The 14,546-nt window shown below is 47.0% G+C and overlaps 1 protein-coding gene across 1 annotated transcript; it reads right to left on the bottom strand.

Annotated features, from left to right (window-relative positions):
- Positions 1–12,402: 12,402 nt before the first annotated feature.
- Positions 12,403–12,741, bottom strand: LOC129151394 (NHP2-like protein 1). Its single transcript, XM_054726057.1, has one exon. It carries the CDS (start codon positions 12,739–12,741, stop codon positions 12,403–12,405), a length of 339 nt encoding a protein of 112 aa, XP_054582032.1.
- Between the last annotated feature and the right edge of the window lie 1,805 nt (positions 12,742–14,546).

Consider the following 14,546-nt stretch of genomic DNA (forward strand, 5'->3'; position numbering starts at 1 on the left):
ATCTGTCACCCCATTGATCGCCAGGGTTGATTCGGCTGATCTGGCTGGCTAGGCAGGTGTCCCCCTCCTCCCTCACCGATCCATGTGCGTCCCTCCCGAAGCTGCGCGCTCGCGCTCGGTCGAAGAGGACGACCTTCCCCCCAGAGGAGAGGACCGGTCTTCGGTCAGGGGTATACGAGTAGCTGCGCTCCCCTGCTAGAACCTCCAAACAAGCTCTCAAGAATATTCTCCCCTTACTACATAGGTTTCTTTACCATGATTAAAAAAGAAATCTCTTTAAGTTTTCTGTGTACTGGAGAGAATTAACTTTATCAGAGAAAATAGTGAATCAGAAACAAGATTCCATTGACCTTATTTTTCAACTGTGTCAATCATGTGACTTATGGGTTGAGAGTTATTTCATTACTCTGCATTCCCCTTAATTTCATTGTAAAATATGAACAATGACACCTCACAATTATAATGCAAACACATTTTTATTTATATTTTTACCAAATGTTGAGTTTTTACTGCAAAGATTTTCTATAAATTGTTTCTCAAGTAAGGGGATAGGAAAACAGTTATGGAAGCCACATAAGTAAATAGAGCTGATACCAAGTAATGGACCTCATAAAATTGAAAAGCAACTCTCTCTAAGTCTCAGTTGTTGCTGAAAACAGCTCATCTACCTCTCAAGTTTTGCATGTTATTTTTTTAAATATTTTTAAATATATTTTATTGATTTTAGAGAGGAAGGGAGAGGGAGAGAAAGACAGAAACATCAATGATGAGAGAGAATCATTGATTGGCTGCCTTCTGCACGCCCTCTGCTGGGGATCAAGCCCACAACCCAGGCATGTGCCCTTGGCCGGAATCGAACCTGGGACCCTTCAGTCTGCAGGCTGACGCTCTATCCATTGAGCCAAACCAGCTGGGGCAAGTTTTGCATGTTATTTTCAGAGGTCTATTTTATTCCTGTTGTCCATAATATAAATTTCTATCCTTCAGTCACACAGATCACAAGGTATGGAGAGACATCTAAGAACACTTCTGAGAATTAACAGAGAGCCCTTACTCTTCCATAGGTTGCCAGATAGGTGGTGGTGTCTGGGGTAGAGTCCAAGGATACGTTCAAAGTTCACTCATTGCAATGGCTTTGGTTTTAAGGGAAATGTCAATAATAGCGATTATCTGAGATATGCTTTCTCTTGTCTTTTTTGTCTATAAAAATACTTTGATGAACCAATTTGAGCATGAACAGTAACTGCTGTATTTATAACTAAGCTGCCCCTGCTGATCTCAAAGTTTCCTGGCTTCTTCCTCCCCTCCTCACTCTTTTGCTATCCTGTGTAGTGATCTGGTGAGAGAAATGATTGCTGCCCACCCCCACATCCCCCAAAACTACATATGAGTTTCAAGTCTTATTATTGCAATAAAACAGATTTATGCTGGCTTTACTAAAACACACACACACACACACACACACACACACACACACACACACACAAGCATGTCCTTATGTCTACCAGTCTTTCCTGCTTTCTGGCCCTTGGTTTCCAGCTTTGGTAGAAACCAAAGGAACATTATTTGGCAAATTGGAGGAGAAACAAATGGATCATTACCTAAAAAGCTGTTGTGAAAACAAAATAAAAACTATTCAACTAAAACTAATATAGTTAAGAGAAACAAGTGAATTTAGTGAATTCAACTTTTGGCTAATTGACCTACAACCATTCTATCTAATAAAAGAGTAATATGCAAATTAACCATCACTCCACTACACCCACAAGCCACACCCACCAGCCAATCAGGAGCAAGTATGCAAATTAACCCAACCAGATGGCTGCGGCCACAGAGAGAGCAGGAGGCTTGGGTTTCCCCAGTAATGGAGGAAGTCAACCTTTCCGCACACCCTGGCGGGCCCAGGCCTCCACTCAAGGCTACAAAGTTTCAATTATAGGAGATAAATGAATCCCAACAAAAATGGTGGCAGCCACAGACCTGGAGAGAGCAGGAGGCTTGGGTTGCCCGCCCCGGTGATGGAGGAAGCCAAGCTCCCGCAGCCCTGGCCTCTGCTACAAAATTTCAATTATAGAAGATAAATAAATCCCAACAAAAATGGCTGTGGCCACCGAGCAAGCAGGAGGCTTGGCTCCGCTCAAAGCTACAAACTTTCAATTATAGGAGATAAATAAAATCCAGATACCAGGGCCTCTGATTGGGTCGCCGGGGGGCGTGGCTGGCCTGCAAACCACCACAGGCCCCTTGCCCAGGCTGCTCCACACCCCAAGGGAACCCCCACCCTGATCCGGGACACCCTTCAAGGCAAACCAGCTGGCCCCCACCCGTGCACCAGGCCTCTATTCTATCTAATAAAAGAGTAATATGCAGATTGACCATCACTCCAACACACAAGATGGCTGCCCCCATGTGGTCAAATATGGCTGCCCCCATGTGGACACAAGATGGCCACCACAAGAAGGCAAGCAGGGGAGGGCAGTTGGGAAGGACCAGGCCTGCAAGGGAGGGCAGTTGGGGGCAATCAAGCCTGCAGAGGAGGGCAGTTAGGAGTGACCAGGCCAGCAGAAGAGGGAAGTTGGGGGCGACCGGGCCTACAGGGAAGGGCAGTTGGGGGATACCCAGACCTGCAGGGGAGAGCAGTTGGGGGGGACCAGGCCTGCAGAGAGGGCAGTTACGGGTGACCAGGCCTGCAGGGGAGGGCATTGAGGGGCAAAGAGGCTGGCAGGGGAGCAGTTAGGCATCAATCAGGCTGTCAGGGAAGTGGTTAGTGGCTGATCAGGCTGGCAGGCAGAAGCAGTTAGGGGCAATCAGGGAGGCAGGCAGGCAAGCAGTTGGGAGCCAGCAGTCCTGGATTGTGAGAGGGATGTCCAACTGCCCGTTTTGGCCCGGTCCCGGGAGGATCGGGCCTAAACGGGCAGTTGGACATCCCTCGAGGGGTCCCAGATTGGAGAGGGTGCAGGCTGAGCTGAGGGACACACCCTCCCGTGCACGAATTTTGTGCACTGAGCCTCTAGTTTCTATATAAGCCTGTCTCTTCAAAAGTGATGTTAGCCAAAATCCTATAAATAAAAGCGTAGTATGCATATTGTTACATTGTCCCCTCTACCAGGAGTTGTCTGGGAGTTCAACCGGGGGGGCAGGGGGGTGGGGGCATGGCAGAGGAAAGAAAGGGATGCCCAGGCTGGCAGCCAGCAGCCACTAGGGACCCTACCAGTGCACAAATTTTGTACACTGGGTCTCTAATCCTATATAATAAAGAGCTAATATGCAAATTGTCATTATGCCCTCATGCCGTCATGCTGTGATGCCCTCACAATCCATCACCAGGAGGTTGCATGCACAGTGGGCTCACGTGGGTGGGCGGGAACTTGACACTGCATGAGCAGCATGGAAGCAGGGCCCAGCGGCTCCACGCAGTGAGGCCTGGGGATCCCGTGACTCCACGTGGCGTATAGGCAGGACCCCCAGCTCTGGCCTACCTCTTTGGGGCAATCCATCAAGGAACCCTGGATGGGTGGGTGGGGCCTACCTCTTTGGGGTGATCAATTGCAGGGCTCCCGCACTGTGAGAGGGCACAGGCCAGGCTGGGTGACTCCCCCCCCCCCCAAGTGCACAAATTTCGTGCACCGGGCCTCTAGTTTAATATAATAGAAGATGACTGTAGTCAGGTTTGCTTCATTTACATGGATAACAGTCCTCTCATCTGTTCCCCAGTATAGCATGTTTTGGTATAATCCTCATTAGGGATTAGTTTATTATTTTCATTTTTCTCTTTCTGCCCACTTTTATCTTATCACCCAGATTTTCTCTGCTTCTTGAGCATAGAGAGACATCAGGAGAAAATCACAATTAAAAGTCTTCTATCCAAATAGCCTGGTATCTCCAAGTTCCTAGGTAAATTATATTATACTTGTTCTATTTTCTTTGAAGGGGACAAGCATACATATCTTTATTTACAGAATTAAATTTTGTTTTGGCAATCAGAAATTGGAGTAGGAGTAACAACAATAACTAATAATAAAGTGGAATCATCATAACAATATACTGCAATACAAGTTATATGAATGGGGTCTGGTCTCTCTCTCAATCTGTCTGATAACTGATCTGATAACTGAGCCGGCTACTAAGTGACTAATGGGGGAATGTTCGAGGAGGGCACACAGCATGGGTCCTCTGACAAGGGGATGCTTCACACTCTGGGATAAACTGGGACACTGTGAGATTTCATCATGCTACTCAAATGGCATGCAATTTAAAACTTATGAATTGGAACTTTGGATAACTGAAACCATGGGGAGCAAAACTATGAATAAGGGGTGACTACTATGCCCATAATCATTTTCTATTCTCAGTTTTCTTAACTGCTTTTTAATAAGCCCTCTCATTGTTCAGCACAAAATCTTCGATAGTCATTTATACAATGTTCTATTATAGTTATTTGAACATGTAGATATATCTATCTTCATTCCCTTACCTTTGCTATTCTGATAGTGATAATAGCCAGAATAGTAATCTTTTTGAGATCCTTTTAAGCTTAAGTAAATTATATCAATCATAACATGTTTTGGGGGTTCTCTAACTAATTTCATAATAATCAGTTGTTTTTCCTTATTTCCAGGAGTCACATTTCAGAAGCAAATTTCAAGATTATATTAATTATTCATTTCATTCAAAAAACTTTCACAATTTTTCATATCACATTTCAATTTTCAAATCAAGGTGATAACATTAGAAAACATACTATTTCAAAGGAAAGTTGCCAGAATAATGATGATACTCAAAACCCAGGAGGAATCTCAGAAGAGAGGTTAGTCATCGGGGTCATTGTCTTTAAATGTACAAAAAGCTACTTATATAGAAGAAGGGTTCGATTCATTCTGGATGGTGTCAATGTAGAGAATTAAAACAAGTGACAAGAAGAAAGATTTTAGTCACTATAAAGGACGGATTTTCTGGAAGCAAAACCTATCCAAAGATGCCAGAAATGTCTTAAGAACTAAGAAATTCCTGCATTTTGAGGTGTGCAAGGATAAGATGGACAACCACTAGTCAAATGTTGGAGGAATAAGAACATCATAAAGTATCAGACTTAATACCTTTAAGATACCACTAGTCCTTACTCTTTAATTATTTGTAAACTAGAGGCCCGGTGCACGAAATTCGTGCACTGGGGGGGTGGGGGGTGTGCCCCTCAGCCCAATCTGCACCCTCTTCAATCTGGGACCCCTCAGGGGATGTTCAACTTCCAGCAGTCGGACATCCCTCTCACAATCCGGAACCACTGGCTCCTAACCACTCATCTGCCTGTCTGCCTGATTGTCCCTAACCCCACTGCCTGCCTGCCTGTTCGCCCCTACCTTGATCTCCTGCCAGCCTGATTGCCCCTACCTTGCCCTCCCCTATCAGCCTGATCACCCCAAACTGCCTGTGCCTTGGCCCCCAGTCTGGCCTCCCTCTGGAGGCACCACCCCCATAACCCCAATGCTGCTGCCACTGCAGCTGGTTATGGCTGCCTGAGCCTTGGCCTTTGTAGCCACTGCGGCTTTGTCTGGAAAGATGTCCGGAAGACAACCACTCTAATTAGCATATTACCCTTTTATTAGTATAGATTTGGGGACCATTACAACCACGCAGAACTTGAAGAAAACACATGGCCCTGGTCAGTTTGGCTTAATGGAGAGAGCATCAGCCTGTGGACTGAAGAGTCCAGGTTTGATTCTGATCAGGGGCACACATGCCTGGGTTTCGGGCTCAATCCCCAGTAGGGGGCCTGTGGGCGGCAGCTGATCAGTGATTCTTTTTTTTTTTTTTTAAATATATTTTATTGATTTTTCACAGAGAGGAAGGGAGAGGGATAGAGAGCTAGAAACATCGATGAGAGAGAAACATCGACCAGCTGCTTCCTGCACACCCCACACCGGGATATGTGCCAGCAACCAATGTACATGCCCTTAACCGGAATCGAACCTGGGACCTTCCAGTCCGCAGACCGATGCTCTATCCACTGAGCCAAACCGGTTTCGGCTGATCAGTGATTCTTATCATTGATGTTTCTATCTCTCTCTCCCTCTCCCTTTCTGAAATTTTAAAAATATATATTTTTTAAAGAAAACACATGATCTTCACTTTGGGCTTTGTCATCTTACAATATCCTTTGTGCAGTGTTTTAACTTCCCTCAACTTTCCTTTACCCACCTTTAAAGTGCAATCTATTTTGGGGAAGATGATCAGGAAAGTGATTCCAATGGGTAGAAGTTTTTTTTGGAGGGGATGGGTCATGAAGATATTTAAAAATTGAGCATGGTGATGGTTGTACCACTCTGAATTTACTTTAAAAAGCCAGTTCATTGTACACTTTAGGTGACATGTACAGTATATGGGTTATATCTCAACAAAGCTGTTCTTTTATTTCTTTTTAAATAAAGACCAGTCTTATAATCAGTTGCAGATGTTTTCAGAGGCCTCTCCAGATTTGCTCACCATGTCCCAAATCACGGCTGTGATTCCCAGTTGCCTCCAGTCCTGGTGGATCTGGATGGTGTGGTTTGCAAAGGAGAAGGTGGCAAGAGGCTTATGGAATTTCGGCAACCCCATTCCCCCGGTCTCCTCATAGGGCACCAGGGCCATTCCCACTGTGCCAGCTCTGCTCCCTTTAACCGGTTGGGCAAAAGAATCCTGCGTGCTCTGGCCAGAAAGTGCATTCTTTCTTAGGTGGCCCGGATGCTTTTTTTAAGGTCATTTTATGGATTCAAAAGAATAAACAGAGATGTGGAAAGCTTTTGTCAAAATCCTTTTACATGGTTCTTCCAGTCTCATGGGAAATGAGATGTGGCTCTGAATTCATCCCAAAGTGTGTCTTTGGGCAAAAGCACCCAGAACGGCACAACTCCTGCAGAATGCCCCACACACTTTGCTGTCAGGACTCAGGGGGGCTTGAGGGTGAGCGAGGCGGCGGTGCCAGCACAGGACCTGGGAGAAGGTAGCGCTTTCTACACTGCCCAGGCCACGTGGACTACAGCAGTACCCGCCCAGGTGGGCAGGGTGTTTCTGCTGTTTTGTTTTGGTCTGGCCTCCACCCCGTCGGCCACGGACCTGTGCCTGCACTGAGACTGAATGGTTTGATGGCCCTACTTTTTAGTGGACAGTGGATGCACTCCCAGAGACTGGCAGTTAGACTCTGGCGGCTTCTGAGTCCCTTGCGGGGAGAGCCCGGCCCTAGGTCAAGAACAGACTCAGGCGTCCTCGGCCAGGAGGCCTCCTTGGGCTAGGGGCCGCCACAGTTGGAAGGCTGGCCATGACCCCAATCCTGGCAGGGGTCTCCTCTGGGGTGCTGGCATGCCTGGGCTAGGGCTGCGGGCGGTTTAGAGGCCGGTCACGCCCCCGATCCTGGTGGGGATCTCCTCTGGGGCGCTGGCAGGCCTGGGTTAGGGTCACTGGCGGTTTGGAGGCCGTTCACGCCCCCGATCCTGGTGGGGGTCTCCTCTGGGGCGCTGGCAGGCCTGGGCTCTGGCAGGCCTGGGCTCTGGCGCCGCAAAGGGAGAGGTTCCTGAACCTGCTTCCCACACACCTAGGCTAGGATACATCTTGTAGGAGGCGGCTTTAATGCCGGGGGTCGGTGACCAGGTCCTCCGGAGCCTTGCTTTCTGGGCTGCAGTCCCATGTCTCCCAGTGCCCCAGCCTCGGATGCGTCCCCGCAGTTGCCCCCACCACCAGCCACCTCAGCGCAGGCCACAGCAGCTGAAGCCAGCCTCTTGGAAGCCAGGCCACCACACCCACCACCCCTAGTAGCTCTCTGCTGCTCGCTCTCTGTGCCCTGTCCACTGGGGTCGGGGAGTGCTCCCAGCCCAGAGGCCCTCCCTCCCTCCGCAGCCTGGCTTGGGAAGCTGGCCTCATGCTGGGGCTACTATGCCAGCATGCCCACTCGGCTACTATGGGTGCGACACAGGCCCCACGGAGGCCAACCTGGAGAACGTGGACCCCAGCTCTGAATCCGGCTGCTGCAGATGGCCTCGGTGGTCAACTACCACCTGCTCCTTCCACTGGCCCCATTGATCCCTCTCAACACCAGCCATTTAGGCCAGGGTGGCGATCGCCCGGGGACCCCGCCCCGGAGGCGGCTGGCTGGGCCCGGCCACGCCACCCGGGGTCGCGATCTGCCCCGGGACCCCCGGGAGGCTTCTGGCTGTGCCCGGCCACGCCCCCCCGGGTCGCGATCCAGCCGGGGACCCCCGGGAGGCTGCTGGCTGTGCCCGGCCACGCCCCCCCAGGTCGCGATCCAGCCGGGGACCCCCGGGAGGCTGCTGGCTGTGCCCGGCCATGCCCCCCCGGGTCGCGATCCAGCCCGGGACCCCCGGGAGGCTTCTGGCTGTGCCCGGCCACGCCCCCCCGGTGGCGATCCGCACCAGGGACCCCCGGGAGGCTGCTGGCTGTGCCCGGCCACGCCCCCCCAGGTCGCGATCCAGCCGGGGACCCCCGGGAGGCTGTTGGCTGTGCCCGGCCATGCCCCCCCCCCCCGTGGCAATCGCCGCCTTGATCACCCCGGAGGCTTCTGGCTGGGCCCGGCCACGCCCCCCCGGGTGGCGATCGCCACTCGGGACCCCCGGAACTAAGAGGATTGGGCACCGCCATCTTGGTCTTCTCAACAGCCGGAAAGGCCACCCGGAGTCCCGCCCCCAGCCTCTCGCAGGCCCAATCATGGGCATAGCGGAGGTGCGGTCAATTTGCATGTTTCTCTATTATAAGGTAGGACTAGAGGCCTGGTGCACATTTGTGTACTGGGGAGGGGGGGGCGAGTGAGGTCCCTCAGCCTGGCCTGCACCCTCTCTCAGTCCAGGACCCCTCAGGAAATGTCCGCCTTCCAGCTTAGGCCCCGCTCATAGCGACTGGTCGTTCTGTCGTTAGGGTTTTATTATATAGGATACCTCTATCTGTCTATCTACCTATCTATCATCTATCCATCTGTCTCCCTGCCCTCAAGGAACTTGCCTTCAGTTTAATATTTCATTTTTCCTCCCATTAGGAATGACTATTTCTGTGTGAGCTATAATAAAGCTATGCACAGAGCAGATTGAACATCAAAGGCTGTGTCAAATAGGAAGGCTTCACAATGCAGCTGCCAATTCTTTGAAGACTTGAAAGCAGAGTAGGATTTGAAAAGGGACAGACATTTTTTGAAAAGCCAAGTGCATGCATTTTTGAAGATAGCTCTCCTTTACTACACAGAGGACCCTGGCATAGTGATTCTCAACTTTGCCCGCCCAACTGAAACCACCCAGGGGGCTTTCAAGGCAGACAAGCCAGGCCCCTGCCCCTGAGATTAGAGTTTGTTTGATCTCAGAAGAGGCCTGGTCACGGAGACTTTAAGAGCTCTCCGGGTGATCCTCATAAGCAGCCAAGGTTGAGCGCCCTTGCCTCAGGTGATAGGCAAGAGGCTGTAGGTAGGGAAAAACTGGCTGTGTTACCAGGCTGTTGTAAAAACCTCCTATGTATAGGGTGGGGCAAAAGTAGATTTACGGTTGTGAATATGCAAAACAGAGTTAATAAAGCTATTGTAATAATCATAACCTGCATGTCTTTTTCCATATGAACCACTGTACGCCTACTTTTGCCCACTGTGTATAATAATTTACACCAATTGTGGAAGTCGTCTAAATTACTGGCAAACATTTGTTCATAGCGTTCCTATAGAAAGTTCTAAAATCTTCTTGCTATGTATTTCATTTTAGCTTACATTTCCAGGGTATTTTAGACACTTCTCTTTATAGTATAAAATAATGTTACTTGTGAGACTTGAAAATAATTTTATATTCCCCAATCTTATGTGGATGAAGGCAAAATAAATTAAATTTACTATCTTATGTAAGATACAAATAAAGTGTCTAATCCAGTGCCTGACATGTAAAAGATTAAGGAAATAAACTAATATTTACTAAATATAAGTCCAGGACTGGGCTAGGTAATGACATATGTAACCTTAATTTATCTTTCATCAACTCACTTATGCCCACATAACAATTTTATGTATGTATGTGTGTGTATACATAGACAGCAAAGTATAGGATTATTAAATGCACAACTTACATTAATAAACATTATTTTTCTGAAAAAATATTATGAAAACACTTTCTTTTTAAGTGCAAAGTACACTGTTTAGCCCTAGTACAATGTTCTGACATACCTTAGCGAACATCAAGGGTCATGTAGATTACTACAACTTATTGTAACTACATTCCTATCACCAAATTACAGTGTTCACCTGGGTGGAGTGCTGGTTAAACCCATTCACAGACACCACTTAATCCTGGAGTGATAATGGTTAACATAACTAAACATGATTTAGGGAAAACTCAGGCTGCAAGGTAATTTTTTAAAAATATTTTTTATTGATTTCAGAAAGGAAGGGAGAGGGAGAGAGAGCTGGAAACATCAATGATGAGAAGAATCATTGATTGGCTGCCTCCTGCACATGCCTCCTACTGGGGATTAAGCCCACAACCCATGCATGTGCCCTGACAGGGAACTGAACCTCGATCTCCTTGTATATAAGTCCATGCTCAGTCACTGAGCCATGCAGGCTGGGCATGCCGAGGTAATTATTTTAAGATTTATCTGAATAAACCATGGTGGACATCTGGCCTCTGCTCCCTCTTTCACCTAATTTCCTCCCATGTCCCACTCCCTGCCTGCTCTCACTCACTGGACTCCTCACACCCTTGGAGGTCACATGCTGCTTCTGACCCCAGGCAGTTTCACACTCTGTTCTATCTCACATGTTACCATCACCATCACCATCACCGAGAAGGTGTACCTGATTACTTTAATCTAAACAGGTCACACCTATTTCTTTTCCATGATCTTTTTTTTTTCTTCAGTGAATTAATTCCAAGCCGCCAGCTCTCTCGCTCTGCTCTCCTTCTGGGAGTGGGCCTAAGCCATCAGTCGGACATCCTTAGTGCTGCTGCTCGCCAGCCATCAGCCCGGCTTGTGGCTGAGCAGTGCTCCCCCTGTGGGAGCGCACTGACCACCAGGGGGCAGCTCCTGCATTGAGCGTCTGGCTCCATAGCTACCAGTCCTTCTGCCTTTTGGTCAATTATTAGCTTTTTATTATATAGAATATATATTTCAAAAATATGAGCCTGGTGTTTATCTGAGGAAATCCTATAAACTAGAATAATGTAGTGAAGTAAATGTATTTAATTTGCATCTCTTATTTTCTAGACATGAAGTTATATAGTTATATACTTATAAATAAATGGACAAGGGCTAAAAACCTTCTAATTCAATTAACCAATAATAATAATGAATGGTAATAAAAATGAAAGAAAATTGTAAGAAACTAATGAAAGAAGTGGCCTTAGCCATTAAGATACAATCTAAGCCAATTCTTTTTTTTTTAATTTAAATATATTTCTCACAAAAATGGCACATTAGCACTGTCCTTCTGATGTGATAAGAATACATACATCTGTTAACCAGTTACCCTAATAAATTTAATAAAATATATATATTTTTATATATATATATATATGATCCATATCATGGTAGGAAACAGGGATAAGGGCTCTCAGAACTGTTATCAAGCGTCCACTGAGAAATCTCTATTCACCACAGAGAGGGTGTTTCCTTGAGCTTCATCATCTCTGTTGTAGCTTCTAGGTCTTCACGATTTGCCCAATATCCTCATTCCAGCACCATACCACCACAGACACCTTTAAGACCAAGGTCAAATGGTCAGGTCTCCCTGGCCCAGGCCACCCCTGGAATTCTGTGGCACACATCTCTTTGGTATGCTGCTGTCCTGCCACCCTCAGGGACTGACAGCATCATATTATCAAAAGCAAGCAGCAGGGGTACCTCAACAAATGACACCTGATACAACTAACAACCTCACAAAATACATGCTTTCTCCCCAAATGATACCTAATCCCCTAGGGAGTAAAGGAAACCCTTATATCACTTAAACATGTATGGAATGATTCTGCAGGCCAGACACAAAGGAAATCAAATGGGTGGTGTTTACTTCACCATGCCACGCACACAAAAGGGAGTAATCCTGAAAGCTGGAACCAAATCTCTACCCTGGCTCTTCCCTGCCTTTGAATGGTGTCACTGCTCTGCTCCCACCCACCTGTCTGGGCCTTAGTTCATTTTTCAAATGGGAGGAAAGATGGTAGAGAGAAAGTGGAAGGGGAGGTTTAGGGCAGGGGTGGGGTAGGGATGATGACCTGTAAGATAAAATAAAAATAATATGAAAATGCAAACATCAGATTTACTACTAAAGTATTTTTAACATTAGAAGGTAGCTGGAAACGCGACATGCTGACTCAGACAATGATACACACCCCAGGGATAGGAGTGGTGAGAGACTGGGGCAGAGGCCACGGGTTTAGGCTAAGAGTCCTTTCAATGGACTGCCGAAAGGATGGGATGTGCTGCATCAAGCTGTGAGCATTCTCTGAGGGTGACACCACAGGCAGGACAGGCCTGGAGACCCACAGGCCCGCCCAGGGCCTGCTTGAAGCATACAACCATGTAGGACCCATTCTTGTCTTCTCTCAGCAGCGGGAGGTGCAGGGTGAACTCCAGGAGCTCTGCGTCTGCAGCCATCACAATGAACTCGGAGATGCCTCTGTTGAGGGTTCTGGTGGCCTCATTGGCTCCTTTCCAAAGTGGCTTGTAGTTACATAACTGCTGAACAAGGTCCCGCAGTCTCTTGGTGACTAGACAGTGACCTAAAACCATGCTAATCGTCTAGGTGTGTACACTCCTTAATTTGACTAAAGGGGGTCCTTAAATTAATTAAAGAAAGGACTTCAGTCAAATTGCAGAGTGCAAATGGCTAAGCAATGAGCACAGAACACAGTGCTCTGGTTCGGTCTGCCCAGCGGGAAGTTGAAAAGCTTGCCTTCACCATGGATAATCAACTCCTGATATTTTTAACTATAACAAAAATAGCTTTGACTACTCACTATGAAGCATTACATTATCTAGTACAGGTATTGGCCCAGGCAAGGAGCTATGTAAGTAGTGTCATGAGGTCCCTATGTATTATTTCTGGAAATGTGTGGAGTAAAAATCAGTCAATAATGTGTGGGAGGCAGATATTATTATTCCCATTCACAGATAAGAAACGCGAAACTCAGAGACTGAATGACTCCACCAAGGTCACACCACCAAGACTGAACAGAACTGAGCCTAGAATTACCTGACTCTAGTGTGCTGCACTTTTCATTGCACCACACTCCCTTCCTATATGTGCTCCGTTATCTTTATCTACAGCATAACTTGTAACAAATAAAATTATTATATAGTAACAGGGTTGGAGTATGAAGTAGTTTAAACATATAACTATTATTTGTTTTCTTAGCCTCCTGTGTACATGTTATCAGAGAAAAGGGTGCATCATCTCCCCCCGTTGCTAGTGGGAGTGGGGTTCTTGGGGTACTGCTCCATGGGGACCTCTGGAAGAAGCATTTCAGAGGTCCCGATGGGAGAATGAGGGATGGTAAAAAGCTTTATTTCCATGGAATTACACCCCTGGGTTTCCAAAGCCCCATTTCCCTTAGTCCCGTCATAGGAGAAGCATAGCTGGGGTTTCAGTAAAGCTAAAATCAGAGCCAGTGTCCAGCGTTTCCTTTCCAGGTTGGAGCGGGTCCAGTTCAGCCTCAGGTAGTTACAGTCCATTAGTCCCTTCTGTGCAGTGTCCACATGGGCCATGGGCCATGTGGGCGAAAACAGGGAAGCAGGAGCAAAAAGCCCAGAGTCACAAGGTTGCCAAGTCCCAAGATGGCCAAGACAGCCAAGGGGGCATAAGGGAGCGAACTCCTTTGTTTAGGGAGTTAAGTATCCCAAATCTTCTCCAGGCTTGCAGTGGCCCCCGCTCTGGCCAATGACCTCTGTTCCCAGGTGTGACTGACAAGTACGTATCTTACCTATGTCATCTCAACTTTACTGACAATCGTCTATCACCGCTTTGTCCCCTCCCCCCAGTGCTTGGCAGGGAACATGCCTATAATGTCTGGCCTTCCCTTTGCTTCTTTCCTGTTATTACTAATTAGTTAATTACAATGGTATCATACATTTTAAAAAGCATTTGAACAAAAAGTTTAGGGCTTGTTTAGTACTTCCAAACAAGATTTTTCTTACAATATTTAAAAAAAGAAACTACCTTTAATTCAAGCTGACAGGTAATTTTTCTTAACAGCCTAGAATGATGAAAGTAGCATTTTATGCTCAGACTCTTGAGACTATAAACAAAATAAGAATTATGTGTTTGAACCTAAAATTATGAACTATGAATTCAAAATTTATTAGCATAGACCTAAAAGCCATTTAAAAGATTGAAAATGTTGCAGTTTTCACTAGCTTTCAGATCCTTTCTAGCATGAAATTGACAAGTCCATTAAAGCCATAATCTATGTCTGCAGAGAGAGTTCAGGCAGGATCCTGCCTAACAAACTGTGCCTAATGCCTGGGACGCAAGAGGAGGGTCCCTGAACTAGAGAACGAGAAAAATCCGATATGTATAATTTACACACCACCCAATG

Source organism: Eptesicus fuscus, chromosome 14 (genome assembly GCF_027574615.1).
Source record: "Eptesicus fuscus isolate TK198812 chromosome 14, DD_ASM_mEF_20220401, whole genome shotgun sequence".
Taxonomy (NCBI): Eukaryota; Metazoa; Chordata; class Mammalia; order Chiroptera; family Vespertilionidae; genus Eptesicus; species Eptesicus fuscus.

Coding starts and splice junctions, on each gene's coding strand:
- LOC129151394 (XM_054726057.1), bottom strand. CDS start 12,741: ATGGTTTTAGGTCACTGTCTAGTCACCAAGAGACTGCGGGACCTTGTT.